Source organism: Mustela erminea, chromosome 4 (assembly GCF_009829155.1).
Source record: "Mustela erminea isolate mMusErm1 chromosome 4, mMusErm1.Pri, whole genome shotgun sequence".
Classification (NCBI taxonomy): domain Eukaryota; kingdom Metazoa; phylum Chordata; class Mammalia; order Carnivora; family Mustelidae; genus Mustela; species Mustela erminea.
Window position 1 is genome coordinate 111,196,458 of NC_045617.1, and position 20,834 is coordinate 111,217,291.

General features: G+C 36.0%; 1 protein-coding gene across 5 annotated transcripts in view; it reads left to right on the forward strand.

Moving 5' to 3' along the window:
- Nucleotides 1–20,235, forward strand: part of ADGRB3 (adhesion G protein-coupled receptor B3) — a 739,102-nt gene extending 718,867 nt beyond the window's left edge. For 3 of the 5 annotated variants that reach the window (XM_032340373.1, XM_032340374.1, XM_032340377.1), the window contains 2 exons: nucleotides 8,933–9,037; nucleotides 18,380–20,234. In XM_032340373.1, coding sequence (XP_032196264.1) covers nucleotides 8,933–9,037; nucleotides 18,380–18,568 — 294 coding nt within the window. In that variant the 3' untranslated portion in view covers nucleotides 18,569–20,234. Of the gene's footprint in view, nucleotides 1–8,932; nucleotides 9,038–18,379 lie in introns of all 5 variants that reach the window. The other 2 variants (XM_032340376.1, XM_032340375.1) reach the window with 1 other exon arrangement.
- Nucleotides 20,236–20,834: the final 599 nt, after the last annotated feature.

The window sequence follows — 20,834 nt, forward strand, 5'->3', positions numbered from 1 at the left end:
TTTAATAAACCTCACTAGAACAAAAGTTTTATATTTAATGCTGAGAACTCTATAATGTTGCTTCATTTTCATTGAACCAACAATCTTAAACTAACTTTTAGATCAAATATTTTCCCAAATCATGTGAACCTGAAAAATATTTGGGTGAGTGTCTATTAATATTTCTGAGAACTTAATTTATAAATGCTTCATTTTCAAGCCAATTACATAGAACTCCTTTCAGAAATTAACTTTGGCAAGTTACCCAGAAGTAGAAAAATACCATATCTATAGTAGACATACATAGACATTCATAGACACACACAGAGATGCAAAAAAGGACCCCAGAAGACACCAGCAGGGTTTTTTTTTGTTTGTTTGTTGTTGTTGTTGTTGTTGTTTTAATTTACTAATCTCAGTAGGTAATCCATTTATAAAAACTTGAGGATCTTCTCTGGGTTTAATAAGTTCTTTAATTATGGTCCATAGTTTGGTAGATGAGGAAGTCCCGGGGGTATACAAGAGGTGGGGGTGGTGCAGAAGGGAAAGAAGAAGTTGGTAATAAAGGCAAAGAGGACAGGGAAGGGGAAAAGTGGCCCCAGAGCCCCTTTTGTCTACTTTGAATTGTTTGTGTGTTGGGTAATTTAAAAACCTGATTTTGCAAAGAGGTGATTTTAGAGTCTTAGATACATTTGGAAGACTCCAGGTACCAACTAAAACAGGCTTCCTATTCAGTCTGTTTAATTTTAGAGCTGTGGTCTTCCAATTTGGTTCTGAGAAAAACAAGTTTGGGAGGTCAAAAGTGACCATCGGAATTCTATATTATCTTCAGTTGAGTTGGTCCATTTGGTTAAGAAAGTGCATGAAGAAGGGCCATAGTTTTGAAAACAAAACTGGCCAGGGTCCCAGAAGGAGGGTCCTTTGTAAAGAATTTAGAGGATTGTGAATCCCATACTTTAAAACCAGAGGCACAGCAAACAAATGAGCAGTCACCAAAAGGCTGATGCCTTCAAGAATAAAGTCAGAGAGCTCAACCAAACGGAAGAAGCTTAACTCTGAAAAGAGGCTTACCTTGCCAAAAGGAAAAAAGATAACTCATAGAGGGTGCACAAGGCTGAAGTGACTACCCTACACAATGCCTGGGGTTGTTAGTTCATCCAGGTTCATCACCTTCAGGTCCCACTTCTGACACCATATAATGTCAACCTTAAAAATCAAATAACAAGTATTACTGAGCAGCAAATGAGTTTATTTGGGAATAACGGGGGAACTGCAATTTGGCACATGCAAACTATGGCAAACAGTAAGCAAGTCCAGATAACAAAGAGGGACAGCATCCTTTTGTAGAGGAAAGGAGGAAGTTGCAAGGGGTTGTTTTGAACAAAATTTCATTGGAGGCAAAAAGGAGTTCAAAGTGGTGGCAGCTTCTCATTGCCTGCAGGCAGCTTGCTGCTGCCAGGCTGAGAGAAAATCTTTCTTTTTCCTACTGGTTATGCAGACTGCGATGAGTGGAAGTGCATGAGAGCTCTCCCTTCACGGATTCCTCCATTTTGAATGAGGATTCTTTTATTCATTTTCACAATAGTAGGCATTTGATAAATTATTTTGTAAAGGATGGTTTAAAATTGAAATTAGTCCAGTTTGCTTTAATAAAAAGTTATCAAACAGTATGTCTGCGTTGGGGCAGAGACCAGTATAGAAAATGGAATAGGGAGTTAACACCTCCAAAAGAGCCATACTGGACATCGAAGATATTTACATGCTATGCAATGCAAGGAGATGAATAGCAGGCTGAGATTCCAGGAAGAGGAAATGTATGGAGGTTGGCTAAGGTATGGCATGTTTGAGAAACCAGAAGCAAATTAAAATTCACTGAAACATGAGGTCTATAGATAAAAAGAGGAAGGAATTTAGAAACTATATAGTGAACGGTTTGCCCCCCAAGGAAGGAGTTTTACCTAATTTGTTACTAAAAGCTGCTAAAACATTCTGTTCTATTATATTCTGTTTTTTTTTTTTTTTTAATGAGAAATGATTTTCTCTGACCTGGAATTTAGAAAGAGGACTGTGGCAGTAATAGAAAGGAAAGATTGGAATAGAGTGAATGAGGAAGTTGAAATACAAATTTGAAAGTGATTAGTCCAGAAAAGAAAAAAAGAAGTGGTAGGGCAGGATAGGAATGAAGGGACATGGCAAAGTCAAGATCTATGGCGTTTGGTCCTTAACTAAACATAGGAGAGGATCCTACAGGTCTGAGCCTGGTTTCTAGTAGTATCATTGACAGATCTAGGAAAATCAAGCAGACATCTAGTTAAGCCAAGTTGCATTTTAGTACTTTGGGTATTAAGGTGCCTAATAGGATGCTAAATCAGAAATATCAGGCAGGTAGTTTAAATTATCTTTCTTGAATTGAGGACAAATCTCAAGGAATTCTTAGGAATGCAGGAATACAAACATCTCAAACTGCAATAGACAATATTATCCATTCCGTGTTAAAAAAAAAAAAAGTATGTCTAGAGAGGTATTTTTATCTTCTCTTGAAAAAACATGGAGATAACCTTATCACATTCTTCTGTGGAATGATGTAAGCTCTTAAAAATACCTTAGAACATTCCTTTGAAGGCCCTAATGAACCCCACACATCCAGTAAACCCATGCTTTTCAAACTGAGGAGAGGTGATGGTGAGCAGAGAGTATAAGAAGTCATCAATCCAGGATAATTATGCCCATCTTTGTGGGGACATGAATTTTTAGTAGATTTGGGGTAATATAAATAAGATAAGATATTTCAATTTTATATTATTATGGATACAGCTAAGCTATGGCAAAGAAGGTAACATTTCTATTACTTCCTAAATATAAAGCATATCTGTCCCCATCCCCCGCAGTAAGTGAGCTCTGTTAGGCAATCAGTATACTTTGAGAGGAAACATTTGAGCAATCCAGTCCTATGCTACATCTGTCTTTTCTATAATACTAAATTAAACTATTGCAAATATTTGCAGCCAAATATATCCTGGGATGACAGTGACAAAAAATAATACATACCTTATTCAGTTTTTTTTTTTTAGATCCTTTGTCTAAGTCCTGGATATATATTTATTCAAATAGAAACATACTTGAAACATATCTAGACACTAGTAATGTCAGGCAGGCCATGGGGCTCAAGATTCTTTTTTTTTTTTTTTAAAGATTTTATTTATTTATTTGACAGACAGATCACAAGTAGGCAGAGAGGCAGGCAGAGAGAAGAGAGAGAGAGAGAGAGAGGGAAGCACGCTCCCTGCTGAGCAGAGAGCTGGATGCGGGACTTGATCCCAGGACCCTGAGATCATGACCTGAGCTGAAGGCAGCGGTTTAACCCACTGAGCCACCCAGGCGCCCTCCAGGTTCTCTCTTAGGGATACTCTGGGACTCTGACCAAGGAAAGTACATAAATCATTCCCTTTTCACAATACAGCTTCAGGAATCAAGATTAATTCCTGCAGTGTATGTTGCTTCCTTAACATTAGTTTTCGTTCACTTCAAACTAGTATTCAACAACACACTCTGGATTGAGGACTCCTATGCAATGCAAAAAAGAAGAAAAGTAAGCATAGGTTTATACTGGTAAATATGAACAAGGAGAGCATAGATGTCTATATTCCTAAAGCTAGAAAAGGTAATTAAGGCAGAGTGCTTTCTAAAGTCTATCAACATGATTTCCAGACCCCCATAATCTAAAATTTATAGCTGGGAAATTCTCCAACTTTTTCTAAGAGGTTTCTCTGTTTCTAAAAATCTGCATATAGTAATGCCTACCTTATCTGTAGTTCCAACTTAAATCCTAACTCTATCATTCGCACTTAATGAGTTTAGAAAAGAAAACTTCCAAGCAGTTTGTTTCAAACCCACCTGCAGGCCTTTTATGAGCCACTTGTATGGAAAATAAGAGAGCACAATAGGATCAGAATAGGAGATAGGGATCCTGTCTGGGGCCAGTTAAGTTTCGTCTTCAGCTGGGAGACCCCTTAAATAGGAGAGAAGACACGATTTATGAGAGCCTCTTCCACATTGTAGGCACCTTCCCTGGCCTATATACATATGTCATTTCATTTATCCCATGCATGTTTATTGAGCATCTGCTAAATATCAATCATCGTGCCAGGTGTCAGGGATACAAAGATAAGTCACTATCCACAAGGTGTCCAGAGACAAGACCTGGAGACCAGCCCTTCAAAACATAATGGCAGTCCTATGGGATAGTTGCAGGGTGAGCAATATCCAGGTTATGGGCTTACTACAGAAGGCAACTAACCCACCCTTGTTTCTCTCACCAGCTTTTCCATCTGAATAGGGCATAATCACAAGCTTGAGTAACCGAAAGGAGGGTGCTCCCTGAATATGGGATGTATCCAAGATAGCAGCAGGCAAAGAAAATTGGCTTTGGATTCAGAATGCTTTCCAGCTCTCTCACCACTGATGGGAGCCTAGGAGATTTATTCAGCCTCCTGAGCTTCCGTCTTCTAATCAGCAAAGTGAGATAATGACTCCTACCTCCCTGGGTAGGGAAGGACTGAGAAAGATAATAATGCCTACCATTTCTTAAGTGGCTCTTACATGTGTCCTCCGGTGATAAGTGCCTTGTATCCCTTTTTAAATCTTCAGAACAACCCTGTAAGGTTACTCTGAATGCTGAAACTGGAGCTATGGGGGAATTACATTTTGTGCCTCTGACCACATAATTTGAAAGTGATGGAACTGAGATCTGAATCCAAGTTTGTCCAGACCCAGAGCTGTTAGATTTGACATGTCTCAAGCATTTAATCTAGAAGAGTGCCTGAGATAGAGGACATGCTCAAAAAAATCACATCCTGATTTTCTCTCAAATACCTGACATGTCATGAAAGTACTATAAAACCTATCACTTTTTCTCTCGTATCAACAATTAAAAGCCTCCCTTGAGTTATAAATATATAAAATGACAGATAAGAGTATGAAATAAGCTATTTCAGGAGATATTTTTGTGCAGTTAGGTTGCTAGTCCTCTCCAAATGGGGGTTCCTATGCATCTTCAAAGAATGATGTCATTATGGGGCACCTGGGTGGCTCAGTGGGTTAAGCCGCTGCCTTCGGCTCAGGTCATGATCCTGGGATCGAGTCCCACATCGGGCTCTCTGCTCAGCGGGGGGCCTGCTTCCCTTCCTCTCTCTCTGCCTGCCTCTCTGCCTACTTGTCCTACTTGTGATTTCTCTCTGTCAAATAAATAAATAAAATCTTAAAAAAAAAAAAAAGAATGATGTCATTATAACCCAAGTGGAAGGGAATATTGCTAAGCATTTCTCTTTATTGCAAAAGATGCCGATGTTATTTGACAGGAGTTATAACTCAGGCAACCTGAATTCTATATATAGTGTCAATTAGAATATATTTGTTTATTTAAAAAGAAAATCTACATCGGTTATAGCTTTATCATCTTCCCAAGGTTCTAGAAAATTGAGTTTTTCACAGAAGTCAATTTCTTTGGGATACAGGATGTTTCAGTGACAAAAGAAAGAAAAAGATAAACAGATAAAACCCTAAGGTGAGTAAAATCCAAAAAGAGGATTAAAAGGGCCAGTAAGCACAAAAACTTCTAATTACATAGTTAAGACCATCAAAGGCATGAGTGCTGCAAATAAATAGTTACTTAGACAAGTAAATAGATAAAGGGAAACCATACTTATTTGTGAGATCTAAAACCACAGCTACTTTTTTTTTAATCCCAAAACATTGCCAGATTGGAAACTCTCCAGTTTATTTACCATAATGGAAGCTTCCCTGACTGAAAAAACTGAAAGGTGTACTTAAGTCTGTGAACATGCATGGAAAATCAGACTGAGCCCTAACAGATAGGTACACTCTTGATTGGCAGCTCTAATGTGGTACTTCTGTCGGAACCATCAGGCCATCATTGCTATGGTGATTTCTGGCTGTGCCAAAGTGACAATTTCAAATTAGAATGACTATCTGGCATGCAGATGGATTTGCAAGTAATGTTTCTGGTTAGGAAGAGATTTCAGCACCCAAATTTTTAATTTCTTTCAATCTTCTTTGTGGCGTCCGTGAGCTATTAGAGTAGCTTTTATAAACCTATGTAGAACACTACAGAAGGTTTTTTGGTTATAGAACACTTGCATTCACCATATATATTTTTCTTAGTATGTTCTAACAATGTAGGTCCTCAAAATAAAATCCACTCAGTTCAGAATCAGCTGCTACCTATTCAATCAGAACACTTTGCTTCATTAAACATGCTTTATCCAACAGAGATATTTGGTTGCACGAGACAGAGAGTGACTTTGAGTGCCAACCAAAAAAGAACTTTTGGGAAGGATATGGAAAAGCTGACCTTTTGGCCAGTAGACAGTAGGGACCTCCATTGACATTTTTGCCACCATTGGCAGGTATAAATCCCCAAGGCAAAGTCAGGACCTTGTCATGAGATAAAAGACAAATGGAGACTGCACAGACAAAAATCATCACACGCCCACCTTAAAATGAGGAAGCTGTGCCAATAACATCAACTATCTTACAAGAAAATGAGCTCCTTGTCTTTGGAAAGGAATGATCTCATTGAGAAAGGGCATAAAAATAAGAATTATACCAGAAATTCTCTGAATTTTAGAGAATGGAAGAAAGAGAACAAACAAAATGATGAATAACCGATTTGGGAATTTTCAGCTTCAAAATGACTATGAAAATTTGGAAATCTGCCTCACTTGCATTTATCTTAGTGATTTCCCCTACCACTTACTCACATAGACATACCATTTATTTATCTCAGTTCTAACATATGTGTATTTGAGTTCTTATGTGACTAATGCCTATGTCCTCTATTCTGCCTTGAGTTGTAAGAGGGGAGAAGCTCTACTGGCTTTTGCACACCATTGTCACTTCAGCATCTAGCACAATATATGGTGCTCATGAATATGTATTAACTGATAGAGTGAAGTATCTTTAAAGAAATGACAGTAGTGTGACTTTAGTCCTACTGCAGCCCAGCAAAAAATAACTACCTGGTAAGATTCATTACTATGAAAAACAAAACAAAAATTCAAAAGTTAGAGCCAGAGTTCATATTCTGATGACCATAGTTGTTGTTGTTGTTGTTTTTAAGGTATTTCTTTTAACAAAAATCAGTATTTTAATCAGTGTCTTAGGCTCTGGTACTGCCTGGGAATATCTGAGTGCCCAGAGATAGAATGTATTTCATTATGTTTTCCAGCTATGTGGTCCTCAAAATCCCTCCACTGAGTTGCTTATGCAAATCCTCCCTCTCATAAATCTCCATCAGCCATTGCTAGTCAAATTATGTTTGCCTGGTGTTTCTCTGTAAATCCTGCAAATCTGTTTCCTGTACTCTCCCCAAAACTGATGGGAAGTTAATCGCTCTGTAATTGCTTGCTATGTTTCACGTCCTCATCATGAGTAATGTTGCCATGTTCTCATCCTCAACCACCTGATTTGTTAACAGCCAACTCCTAGAACTAAAGGAGCACAGATGAAAATAATTTGGTTAGAGCAAGACTTAAAATGTCAGAATTCTCATAAAAGTAGGCTAATGAAAATAGAAGAAACTAGCTAAACAAAGTATTACCTAGACACAGATTCATTAAGTACAGGAAATTAAATTGGCATAATAGAATAAGGCTTTTTAAAAATATGTTAAAGATTTAATTTGCATTTCTCTTTTGCTTTTTTTCCCCCTCTCAAGGAGATCATGTTCTCTTCAAGTGTCTTTTTAGAAGAAAATTAGGCATTGTATATATTTCTTCCCCAAAGATGTATTTCTATTCCAAAACAAATCTGTACTTTTGAAAATACTTGTTAATTCAAACAATAGGCCAAATGTTGAAATCCAAGCTTAGTCATGAATAGAATACACCTATGAAGCCCACATGAGCAAATCATGATTTATGAGGCACATGCTTTAAAATACTATAAAATCTTGCACAAATATGGAGGCGCAATCTTGGAACAATCACTGAAATACTGATTTTTAACATTAAAAAAAAAATCAAAATTGAAGAAGGTGTTTTCTCCCTTAAAATAATACTTGTAAATACAGGGGATTTATTATCTTCTCTGTTAAACGTTCTATAAATAGAAAAAGATTCAGCCTATGATACTTACCCTGGGGTCATTTTTATTTAGGACTCTATTTGTTGAGTTATGATAAAGTTGGGCGAAAAGGATTTAATCAAGGATAAAGAGTATTAATATATTTGGGGGAAAAAAAGATTAATATATTTGTACTGGTGATTTGAGAAGCTCATCAACCACACAATTTATGCTCTGAACTCTAATTGTTCAGATTCTGTACCATCTTGTAAATAAATATATGAAGCCTATGGGTCAGATTTTCCTTTTGAAAAGTTTAGTCATTATTCATGGAAATTGTAAGATTTTAGATCTCACATATATTTCAGACACTTCAGTGCTTTGAGTCAGCCTTAAATGGCAGTGCCTGGGATTTTGCTACTCTTTTAGGAGAGCAGCTAGGATTTTAGTGTTTATGGAAATAATACATAAAAAAGTAGTATTTCCCATGACAAACATTGAGAGTCTTGGGTGCTTTACAAGTCCACATTTTTAAACATTTTCTTATATTATAACAATTTTTGTAAAACAGCTTTAACTTTGAATGATGAAAATCTTACACAGGAATGACTGCTACATTTTTAATGCACTCACAAGAGAAAACTATTTTTTGGTTATCTCGTAAGTGGAAATAAAGCCAATTCTTCATGTTCAAGAAGTGCTGACTATGAAACAAGGATTAGCAGCTTATTTGCATTTTTGGTGTCTTTTGGGACTTCCTGATTCCTGCCAAACTTGATTTTCTTTATTAGCTAAAGTGAAAATAGTAAATATCTTTTTAAAAATGTACACATCAAATTAAAAACGAGGGCCATTCTGTTCTGTTTTGCAGAAGGTCATGCATACAAGGAAGAGGCATATGGAACTGTTTCAGGAGCTGAATCAGAAATTTCAAACTTTGGACAGATTTCGGGATATACCAAATACAAGCAGTATGGTGAGTATGTGTTGTTGCATCAGTGCCGGGTACCACAATAATGACGTGTCCTGTCAGCCATTATCCTTGCCCTCCAGGAGCTTTTCATCGTCTTGTGAACAAAGAAGTGGCATATGTAGAAAAAAATAAATGCTGCACAATGTATTTGGAATGTACTAAGAAACAAATTAGGAATGATAGACTTTTTAAGCATTTTTATTCATGTTTTAAATGTTCTCAATTATAAGCTTTAAGTGGAATTAGTTATATATCAAAAATGTATTAGGTTCACCTGGCCCTTTTATCATCATTAAAAGTCCGTTAATTCAAATACCTAAATAGATGACTAAATTTTTCCACTTGCATTTGCAAGTCTGACTTGTAATTATATATTTATTATATAATTATATATTTATTAGATATTTCTTTATATTATGAATATTTATAAACATATATGTACATACATATATACATTTGAATGTACACTCTGTTACCTGAAACCGAAGTGATAGGTTTTTGTCTCCCAGAGACTCATGTTTTACGAGAAGAGGTTTGGGAAACTTCAAAGGCTTTGATTATTCATTGGACCATTTTCTTCTCATTTGTTCACACTACTACAATCCTAGCATAGGAATTCATCAAATGATAGTGTGCACTTACCATGTCCATGGCCTAATCATGGCTCCAGAGAAGGCTACAAAATTACTTGTGAGGGCCCTGGATCAAGAGAACAAAACTCAACCCAGATCTATCTGGTCTTGAGGAAGTCACTCAGTGTGGGTTTCTAAATCTCAATTTTTCCTAAACTGAACAAAGAAAACGGTAATTAATAAATAATGCTTTCTTTGATTCTTATAATACCTTCCAAAGAGGTAGGGCACGTGAGATGTTAAGAAGCTGAGACTTGGCAATGAGAGACAGAGTTGGGACTACCATCTGACTCCATTGTTCCTCACTCCAGATAGGGTGCTGTGGCTTTGCCTTACACCTTTGCAGCCCTGGCCCTCCTCCCAACATCTGGGGTTCTGGGGTGTGTGTGTGTGTATACATATATACGTATATGTTTGTATCACTGTAAGAGATAAGGTGTTTGGTCACTTTCTAACTCCTGTGAATCTTGGATATGTGTGTTGTGAGTTTAAGTCTTAGTTTCCTGATTAGTAACATCGGTTTATTGAGAACAAGAATTTATATACCTTTGTTTTCCCTGATTCCTTTCAGTACTAGTACAATGCTGGTCATGGTAATGGTCTGTGTTTGTTAAATCAAGATTATAAGAAATATAATAGACCTTAACTCTTAATTGGTCTGTAAATAATTCATGTGTGTATCACCATATTTTCCTCCTTACAGCAAGAATCATGCATTATTTGTTATCATCACCACAATGCTGGGCAAATAGAAGACACTTATATGTAGGGAGTGGGTCTTTCTTATCTACTCCTCCTAATATTGGGCTGTCAATTTTTAGTTCACCAGGCAAATGAGAACTGCACCATTGAGATTAGACCTAAACACATTAGCTACTCATTCTGGAATACTGAGAGCTAACATTGAAATAAATTGAAGAAACTTCATTTATTAAAAAAAAAAAAAAAGGAAAGGGTTATGTTTATAAATCTGAAAGTCTTATGCAACAGATACAGCTGACGACTATAATATGATTGTAATTTCCCCTTGTTGTATGGTCTGGGTATTAAATCATTAATGACACAAATATCTGTATCTCAGCTTCCTGACAACCAAAATAGCCTACTAATTACACCACATCTCTGCAGCAACACGCCTTTTCTAGAAAAGATTTATAAATATTTATCATTTGGGAGGTTAAGAGTGGGAAGGATAGAGTTGTCATTGCTGCTTGACTATTGTCCTAAATATCTGAGAACAGGGGGGAAAAAAAAGAGTTCCTTATTCAGTTTTGATTAATAATGAACATGTGAGTGAGTTCATTACCCTTAATTCAGTCATAATTCGTGTGGCACATTGCTAATGAAAAATCGCATAATTGGATAGAGAAAGACATTTTCAAAACAAAAATCTCAAAGTCTTTTCCTTTTTTTCTGGCTACTAACTCACAACACCTGCCTAGCACTGCAAATGATGATAATTATGTAGAATTTTGGGTATCAAAGGGAACCCAAAAGACCATTTAGTCCATTTCCCTGCTTTCAGGCAGGACAACATCTAAATCACACTACAAAGAAAAGGCAGTGTTGAAAGAATTCTCTTTTTCTGAGTGTGTCTCACAAACGATTCTCCATCAAGCTCCCTTTCCCTCAAGGAGCTTCTCCAAATTCTTGCTCTTTTGGAATATAGAATAAACAAATTCTCATTCCCTGGTCCTCATTACTGCTCGGTTGGAAGAAGGAAAGAAAAGAGAGGGAAGGAGAAAAAGGATGGATGGATGTGGGGAGGGAGGGACTGGTCTGGAGGTAACAGCTAGCCTGCTCCTAGACCCATGAACTATGCGAAATGCTCAGGGAGCCCTATGGTAGTCCCCGTGGCCCTGAATTCTAATATTCAGCTAATATTCCACTTCAGTGTATATAGCCCAAGACCAAATTAGCATCTTTGTAAACTTCATGCATGTTGGCTTATATTGAATTTATAATTTTTTATTGTGATACAATTAACATAATAGTATTAATTATGGTTTGATATTTGTATATACCGCAAAATGATAACCCAGTTAATCTAGTTTCTTCCTGTCAGCATATAAAGTTATGTAGTATACAATATTATTGACTAAAGTCACCATTCTGTATATAACATCCCCTTGACTGACTTGTCTCAGAAATGTGTATCTTTCCATCTCCTCCCATATCACCTTCCCCCAAAACCCCCTCCCTGCTGGCAACCACTGATCTATTCTTTTCATTTCTGAGTTTTGTATTGTTTCTTCATTTGTTTTGTTTTTTTTTTAGATTCTATATATAAGTGATATCATATGGTGTTTGACTTAATTTACAATAAGCATAATCACCTCTAGTCTACACATGTTGTCACAAAAATGCCAAAATTTCATTCTTTTTTACGACTGAGTAGTATTCCATTATGTATCTATATACCACATCTTCTTTATTTGTCCATCAGTCATACACTTTGGTTGTTTCAATACCTTGATGTAAATAGTGCCACAGTAAACATAGGGGTGCATATGTCTTCTCAAATCAGTATTTTAATTTTCTGTAGATTAATACCCAGAATAGAATAGATAGTTCTATTTTTAGTTTAGAAACCTCCATACTGTTTACCACAGTGGCTGCACCAGTTTACATTGCCACCAACTGTGCACAAGGGTTCCTTTTCTTCCACATCCTTGCCAACACTTTTTATTTCTTGTCTTTTTGATAATAGCCATTTTCACAGGTGTGAGATATTTTACTGTGGTTTTGATTTGCCTCCTTTGTTTTAAATTTATTGACCATATATGCATGAGTTAATTTCTGGGCTTTTTTTTTTTTTTTTAATTAGCCAAGGTATATTACATCATTGGTTTTTGATATAATGTTCAATGATTCATCAGTATAATTACCCAGTTTTCATAACATCACATGCCCTTGGAAAGGGAGAGGGGGGTGGTAATTGGGTGATGGGCTCTTTGTTCTGTTAGTCTGTTTTTATGCCAATACTATGCTGTTTTGATTACTGTAGCTTTGTGATATAGTTTGAAATAAGAGAGCATAATGTCTCCAGCTTTGTTCTTCTTACACCAGATTGCTTTGACTATTTGGGATCTTTCCTGGTCCCATGTACATTTTAGAATTGTTCTATTTCCGTGAAAATTGCCATTGCTATTTTGATAGGAATTGTATCAATCTATAGATTGCTTTGGGTAATATATTTGGACAATATTAATTCTTCCAGCCCATGAACATGATATATCTTTCCATTTATTTGTGTCTTCTTCATTAACTCTCACCAATTTCTTATAGTTTTCAGTGTATAAGTCTTTTACTTCGTTGCTTAAATTTACTCTAGATACTATATTCCTTTTGGTATAATTGGAAATGGAATTGTTTTCTTGATTTTTCTGATAGTTTTTTGTTAATGCATAAAAACACAAAAGAGTTTTGCATATTGATTTTGTATCCTGAAACTTAACTGAATTTATTGGTTTCAGCAATTTTTTGAAGAAGTCTTTAGGGCTTTTTACACATAAAATTATGTCCTTTACAAATAGGGCAGGTTTACTTTTTTAATTTTTTTCATTTATTTCCTTTTCTTGCCTAATTGCTTCAATAGTGTATTGAATAAAAGTGGCAAGAGTGGGCATCATTGTCTTGTTTTTTATCTGAAAAGCTAAAAGCTTTTCCCCACTCAGTATAACATTAGCTGTGATCTTGACATATATATCTATTATATCCATCTGGTTTAATATATCATTTTAGGCTTATGTTAGAATTTCTGTCTGTGTGACCTATCATTGATTTAAGTGAGGTGTTAGAGTCCTCTAGTGTAATTGCATCGTTATCGATTTCTCCCTTTATATCTGCTAATATATGCTTTATTAATTTATATGCTTCTAGGTTGGGTGCATAAGTACCAATTTATATCTTCTTGCTGGATTGATCCCTTTATCATTATGTAATGCTCATTGTCTTTTATTAGTCTTTGTTTTAAAGTCTGTTTTGTCTGACTTAAGTATAGCCACCCAGCTTTCTCTTGGTTTACATTTTTATGGAACGTCTTTTCTCATCCCTTCAATTTTAGTCTGTGTGTGTGTTTACAACTGAGGTGAGTCTCTTATAGGCAGCATATATATGTGTCTTGTTTTTTTATCCATCCAGCCACTCTATGTCTTTTGATGGAAGACTTTAGTGCATTTACATTTAAAGTAATTCTAGATGGGTGTGTACTTAGTGCCATTTTGTAATTTGTTTTCTGGTTATTTTTATAGTTTTTTTTTTCTTTTCCTTTTGTCTTGTACTCTTCCCTCGTGGTTTGATGTTTTGCTTGTTTTTTTTAATTTTAATTTTTTTTAGTGTTCCAAGATTCATTGTTTATGCACCACACCCAGTGCTCCATGCAATTCATGCCCTCCTTAATACCCACCACCAGGCTCACCCAACCCCCCACCTGCTCCCCTCCAAAACCCCCAGATTGTGTCTCAGAGTCCACAATCTCTCATGGTTTGTATCCCCCTCATTTTCCCCCAACTCCCTTCTCCTCTCCTTCACACAATGTCCTCTGTGTTATTTCTTATGCTCCACAAGTAAGTGAAGACTTACCTGACTCTGTCTGCTTGACTTATTTCACTCAGCATAATCTCCTCCAGTCTTGTCCAGTTGGTACAAAAGTTGGGTATTCATCCTTTCTCATGGGGGCATAATACTCCATTGTATATACGGACCACATCTTCTTTATCCATTCGTCTTTTGAAAGGCATCTTGGCTCTTTCCACAATTTTGAGACTGTGGCCATTGCTGCTATGAACACTGCGGTTACAGATGGCCTTTCTGTTCACTACATCTGTATCTTTGGGGTAAATACCCAGTAGGGCAATTGCAGGGTCATAGGGAAGCTCTATTTTTAATTTCTTTTTTTTTAATTTTTAATTTTTTATAAACATATAATATATTTTTATCCCCAGGGGTACAGGTCTGTGAATCGCCAGTGCTTCACAGCACTCACCAAAGCACATACCCTCCCCAATGTCCATAATCCCATCCTCTATTTTTAATTTCTCAAGGAATCTCCACACTGTTCTCCAAAGTGGCTGCACCAACTTGCATTCCCACCAACAGTGTCAGTAGGTTCCCCTTTCCCCACATCCTCTCCAACACTTGTTGTTTACTGTGGTGTTAATTTTGGCCATTCTAACTGGTGTAAGGTGATATCTCAATGTTGTTTTGATTTGAATCTCCCTGATGGCTAAAGATGATGAACATGCTTTGCTTTAATTTTATGTATTTACTATAGCTTTTAGCACTGTTGTTACCATGAAGCTTATATATCTCAGCCTATATATATGTCAATCTATATTAAGTTGATAGCAAATTAACTTTGCACACATTCCAAAATGCTACATCTTAATTACCCCCCACATTTGATGGTTTTGATATCACATTTCACATCTTTTATTTTGTGTACCCATAACTAATTGTTGCAGTCATTATTTCTTACTACTTTTATATTCTTGATTGGGATTTTTGCTTTTAGCACTTTGAATACATTGTGCCACTCCCTTCTAATATGCAGTTTCTGCTAAAAATCTGCTGATGTACTTATAGAGGTTCCCTTATACATAACAAGCTTTGTTTTTTGTTGTTTGTTTTTTTGTTTTCTTGCTTTTTTTTTTAACCTTCTGCTTTTCAGGTTTTCTCTTTAACTTTTGACATTCTAATTATAATGTGTCTTGGTGTGGCTTTTTCTGGGTATATCTTATTTAGAAAGCTCTAGACTCCCTCGACCCATAGACCTGTTTCCTTCTACAGGTTTGGGAATTTTCAGCCATTGTTTTTTCAAGTAAGTTTTCTGTCCCTTTCTCTCTTCTTCTGCGACCCCTAAATATTGCTTTACTCAGTGTTGTCCAATAGGTCCCTTAAGTTATTTTCACTGTGTGTGTGTGTGTGTGTGTGTGTGTGTGTGTGTGTGTGTCACTCTGTTTGGCGGACTTCTACAGCTGGGTGCAGTAGTTCTTTATCACTAAAGATGCATGGGCCTCAGACCTAATGGGTATCCAGACATTTATGAACAATGGCAAGAACCACAATACTACTGGGAAGTAGTATGGGAGGCCAGAGGAGATGAACAAGAAAGCCAACCTTATTAATTATATAACCTCTCAGAAATTCAGTCATATCCTGGCAGTAATACTGTGAAATTAGAATCTAGACATTCTGATTTTTAAAAGTTTAAAATTGGCCATTTTAGTTCATGGATCCATGATGCTTGATCTTCAAAATATAAATGGAAAATCACATCTGTTCCAAACATAATGAAACCCCTATTTTCAAAGCAAATGTACAAATAATTTACATATCCTGAATCCTTTTAGGATTGAACTAATTCAACTTTTTCAGACCAAGGATTTCCAGAAAGCTCCTTTAAGACATTGCCTTTGTCTAAGATGGATAAATCCTATCCATGGCTTGAGGCAGCAGAATTCACACCAGTGAACCTTTCAATCAGTGATTGATGATTCAGGTCACTGTAGTGCCCTGAAATCTTCCACTATTCCCCACTGCCTACAAAATAAATTCCAAATTGAGTGTCCTGGCATACAAAGTCCCTTATGATCTGGCTTTCAATTCACCTTCTGCCTATTTATTCTATTCTTTTTCACTCCAACTAAAATAAATTGGTCACTTTTCTCAGAGCTGTCCCGACCCATCTGCATTCTCTCAGGAGTTTTACTTCTCATATGCTTGCCTGTTCAGTCACCCAGTCTCCAATCACACGTCTTTATGACCACGCTCATTCTTCTATGACAATTCTAGTATCACTTTTCTCAGAAAGGTTTAGATGCTTTCCGTAAAAGGAAGCCTTATCTTCACCCTTGTCTGTATCCCCGTCAGCACTTCGCCTAGGTTACAGACACAAATATAACTATATATTTATACTTTTATTTAACTATAAGCATCTTCACAACAAGTTGTGACCATTTATTAAATACTAAGTGTTATGCTAGGTCCCTTAACTTTTTTATTTTTGTAACCCCATAATGTAGGTAATCTGCAAATGTTGCCAATTCCTTTGGCCCCTGGTACAAAAAATGTCTCTGTTTTGCAAATATTAGGTTTGCAAATATGAGGTTCATAGAAACCAGGTAAATTGCTCAGAGTTACATTCATATAAGATGAAGCAACTGGAATTTGGACCTGCATGTATCAGGCTTTAAATCTTATGCTTCCTAGTGAACCATGTGGCTTTCCATCTTTGATTCATCACTTTATCCTCCCTAGTGCCTAATATAATGCCCAGCACAGAGCAGCTGATAAATATTAGTTGAAGAGACCAAGGGAGGAAGGGGGGGGAAGAGTTTTAAGACTTTATAGTGCATAAGAGTTTAGGATATTAGACTAAATCAGACTAATCTCCTGCATGTATCCTAAAAGTTAAATTTTATCACATCTTAACTGTTAGCTATTGTTTTCTTGTATGTACTCATGATTAAGGCTAGTAAGTGTTAAAAACATCTAATGCATTGAGGATTTTAACAATTTTTAGTTATGGTACATATTTCTATCGGTTGTCTCTTTTGTTTATCTACACTTGAGTGATTTTTATTACTGTCATTGGAACCCAGATAATAACTGCAGTACCTGTTTTACATTCCCCCTACTAATTAATTATAAGCAGTTGAAGGCTAGAATTTAGGGTGAAGGGGAAGAGATAAAGGGCATATTCAACAATTATAGTTGTTTAAGTGCTTTAGCTTAATTTGTTCTAAAGAGAATTCAGTCATGATTTCCTTCTTGTTCTTTGATGTCACTCAGCACAGTCTATTCCATTCAAATTCCCTCATTACAGAAATCTTTAAGCAGTTTAAAATAAATCAAGTTCACTGCTAAATCTTAGCAAAATATCAGGCTATAGAAACTTTGAATAATGTCTATGCATATTTATTGAGACCCTACAATACGGAAGGTCTGATCGGTGGAGTCATAATGAGGCAGATCTTAAATCTTAAGTAGAAAGAGGGTATATACTATGGAATATAAGGAATGCTGGCTGGTAGGCATTCTTTAAAACCCCTTATATTGCTGGATATATTTTTCCAAAAAGTTGTGCTCTTTGAAGGGAAGAATGATTTTTGCTGAATTAGTGTGCTGCCCAAATACATAGAAAATTGTGGGGAATAGACAGCAGGGAAAAAACAGACTATGCAAGGGACATAGTAGCATGTTAATGTTCTAAAAAGGATAATTTCCTAAAAACTAAGCAAAGTTAATGAAATCCAGCTTTATGAAATATGGACAGTTTGGAGACTGTTTTTATTATTACCTAACATGCCCCCTTACATATCTTCAAATTTTATTTCACCAAAGATTCTGCCCAAATACTTAAATTTTCTACATTTAGTCTTAGCAGGAAAACTCCTTTCTACCTGAGAGAGCTATACTGGCATTTCACAAGATACCCAAAACAAAGCATCATCTACTTTGTCTTCCATAAATTATGCAATGCCTTTGATGGCTGGAAAATTTTAGGATAACATAAAGAAGGTGTTCATCAGTTTGTTCAATGAAAGAAAACTAAAATCAAAACCATATCCTGCAGCTGCCCACAATTTCAAATCATCTCTGAATCATGTAAACTGGATTAAGGTCACAAACATGCTTGCTTCTTGGGAACTTCAACGAGCAGTAAGCCTCCTCATCCAATAATGACTCTCTTCTCCTCTCTTCTCAACAGGAAAACCCAGCACCAAACAAGAATCCATGGGACACTTTCAAAAACCCCAGTGAATACCAACATTACACCACAATCAATGTTTTAGATACAGAGGCAAAGGACGCTTTGGAACTGAGGCCAGCAGAGTGGGAGAAGTGTCTGAATTTACCTCTGGATGTGCAAGAGGGTGACTTTCAAACGGAAGTTTAACAGAATCAAAATGGACTGAGGTGGATATAAAACAATTTATTGCACTGACACTTAAGACTTGGGAAGCCTGACATTTCTATCTGGACAGTGTGACTATCCTATGTCAGGACCTTCATGTGCCAAATGTCAGTGGTGTTTGCATATGGTAACTTCTCACTAGTCAGGCTAGTGGAGAGAGGACCAGGTGTACAGTTCTGACCATCCTGTGTTGTAAGTACCCGTGGAATGGATTTGTAAGGTAATCTTTATAGATAAACCTCAAGCAACGATTCATGTTGTAACCGCTTCATATGGTTTAGTTTTCAAAAAACTTCACCATGAAGCACAATGTATATATTTATGCAGTTTTTAAAGTTTATAACAGTCTGTTTGGCCATTACTACACTTTTTACTTTATAATATAAAAGCAAAGTTTTTGTCATTAAATGAATGTTTGTTGAGCTACATTCTTCATTGCTTTAAATGCAATAAAGTAATAATCTCACTTTTATATGAATAATATATTTCACATCTTTATTATTGCAGTTTTCTCCAGAAAGCTCTGAGTAGCTTTCTCTGCTGCAACTGTGTATAAAATATTTAAAATGTTGTATGGTGTAAATAAACTTTTGTCTACATATCAGTTTTTTAGTGCATTTTATTTTGGATTTGTTGAACAGGAATTTACATATTTATAAAGTTTTTTTTGAATACAGATACTGAAAATGTATTCACAGTTTTAATAGCATACCGTTATTACTCCTTTGAGGCTAATGATTTCTCAAATGTAATAGTAGGTTTGTATAGTGCTTCTGTATTTTCTACTCAAGCATCCTTTGGAACAATGTAACATGTAAATGGGGCTTGTCAGAAATCTGCCATCATAGTCTTACATAAATTTTTTTTTTTTTCCTATCTTGTGGCAAAAAGACAACTACTGGTAGAAAACACTAAGTTGCCATACAAAAAGTAATGCAGGGAAAATGTTTATTATAAGTAATGAAGTCCATTGCATGTTTCACAAAAGAAACTACTTGTACTATAGTTCTTCATAGCATACAAAACAATGAACTTATTCAGGATTTTTAAAAAATCTTCTCTGTATATTCTCTAGCAGAAGGAAAAGGGGAGTGGATATATTGGGTAGATGCTTTCTCTCTGGTTTGAGAAGTGGGAAATCTGAGGTGAGCTGGTCCCTAGTGTCCTCTGTAGTGGAAAGCCACACCAGTGAAGTCTCCTGCTTTCTCAAAGCTCCATTAATGAAGCACGGTGCAAAGGGTTTTGGCTATTTTGTCGTGCTTTCATTGGATGATGAGATTGTCTTTCAATCTAAGGGGAGTATAAAGAGTGGAAAGGAGAGGAGAGTCTTCAAAACTCCTAAATGTTTGTTGAGTTTGTTGTTAGACCTCAGCTGCATGGTCTTGTGTGGTCTGTCAGAAACTCAAGTGAGCTGGCTCCGGCTACCCATGACCTGGGGGACCCGGCCCCGCAGGCCATGAGTCCAGGCAGAGACAAAGGTGCTTCAACACTCAAGTGCACCCTGAAGCTAGAGCCTTAAAAACCGCCCAGCTCAGGCTGAACTGTCAGATACTTATACTGTTCTCAATGTAAAGATGTTAAAAAAATATATTTTTAACCAGATTTTAAAAATAAAAGCAAAATCAAAATATAACTAAGGAGTGATTTTTCTATAGAATAAACTTCATGGTAATTATAATGTAATTGTAATATTAAATGTTTATTAAATTTATAAGAAGACTTTCTGGTGATAGGAATATTTAGTAAATTTCTCTCTCATTCTCTTTCTATATCCATGTATCTATAAATACATACATATGCATATATGTATGTATGTGTGTGTATATATATACCTACATACGTTTGTGTGTGTATTTATATACACCTACATATATATACACATGCTTAGCTCCATCACAGTAACCTACAGAGTGAATGAAAACCATGTAGGGAGTTTCCCATTTCAAACTGTAAAATCATGACTGAAAAAAAAAAAAACCCTCAATAAGTGTATATTTAAAAACACAAGTTCTATGTTTGAAAACCAAATTCAATATATTAGACTAATATTTCTTGTAAAACTACAGTAGTCACTGCCATAAAATGAAATCTATTTTTTTCAATTCTATTTTTCTCTAGTTCTAGTAACTCAATATCAGATTAATATATGAAAGTTAACCAGAAATTGCATACTTGAAAATGTTAGGGCCATTTTTTGTTGTTGTTGTTGTTGTTATTTTACAAGGGATGCCAAGTTGTAGTGGTGCTT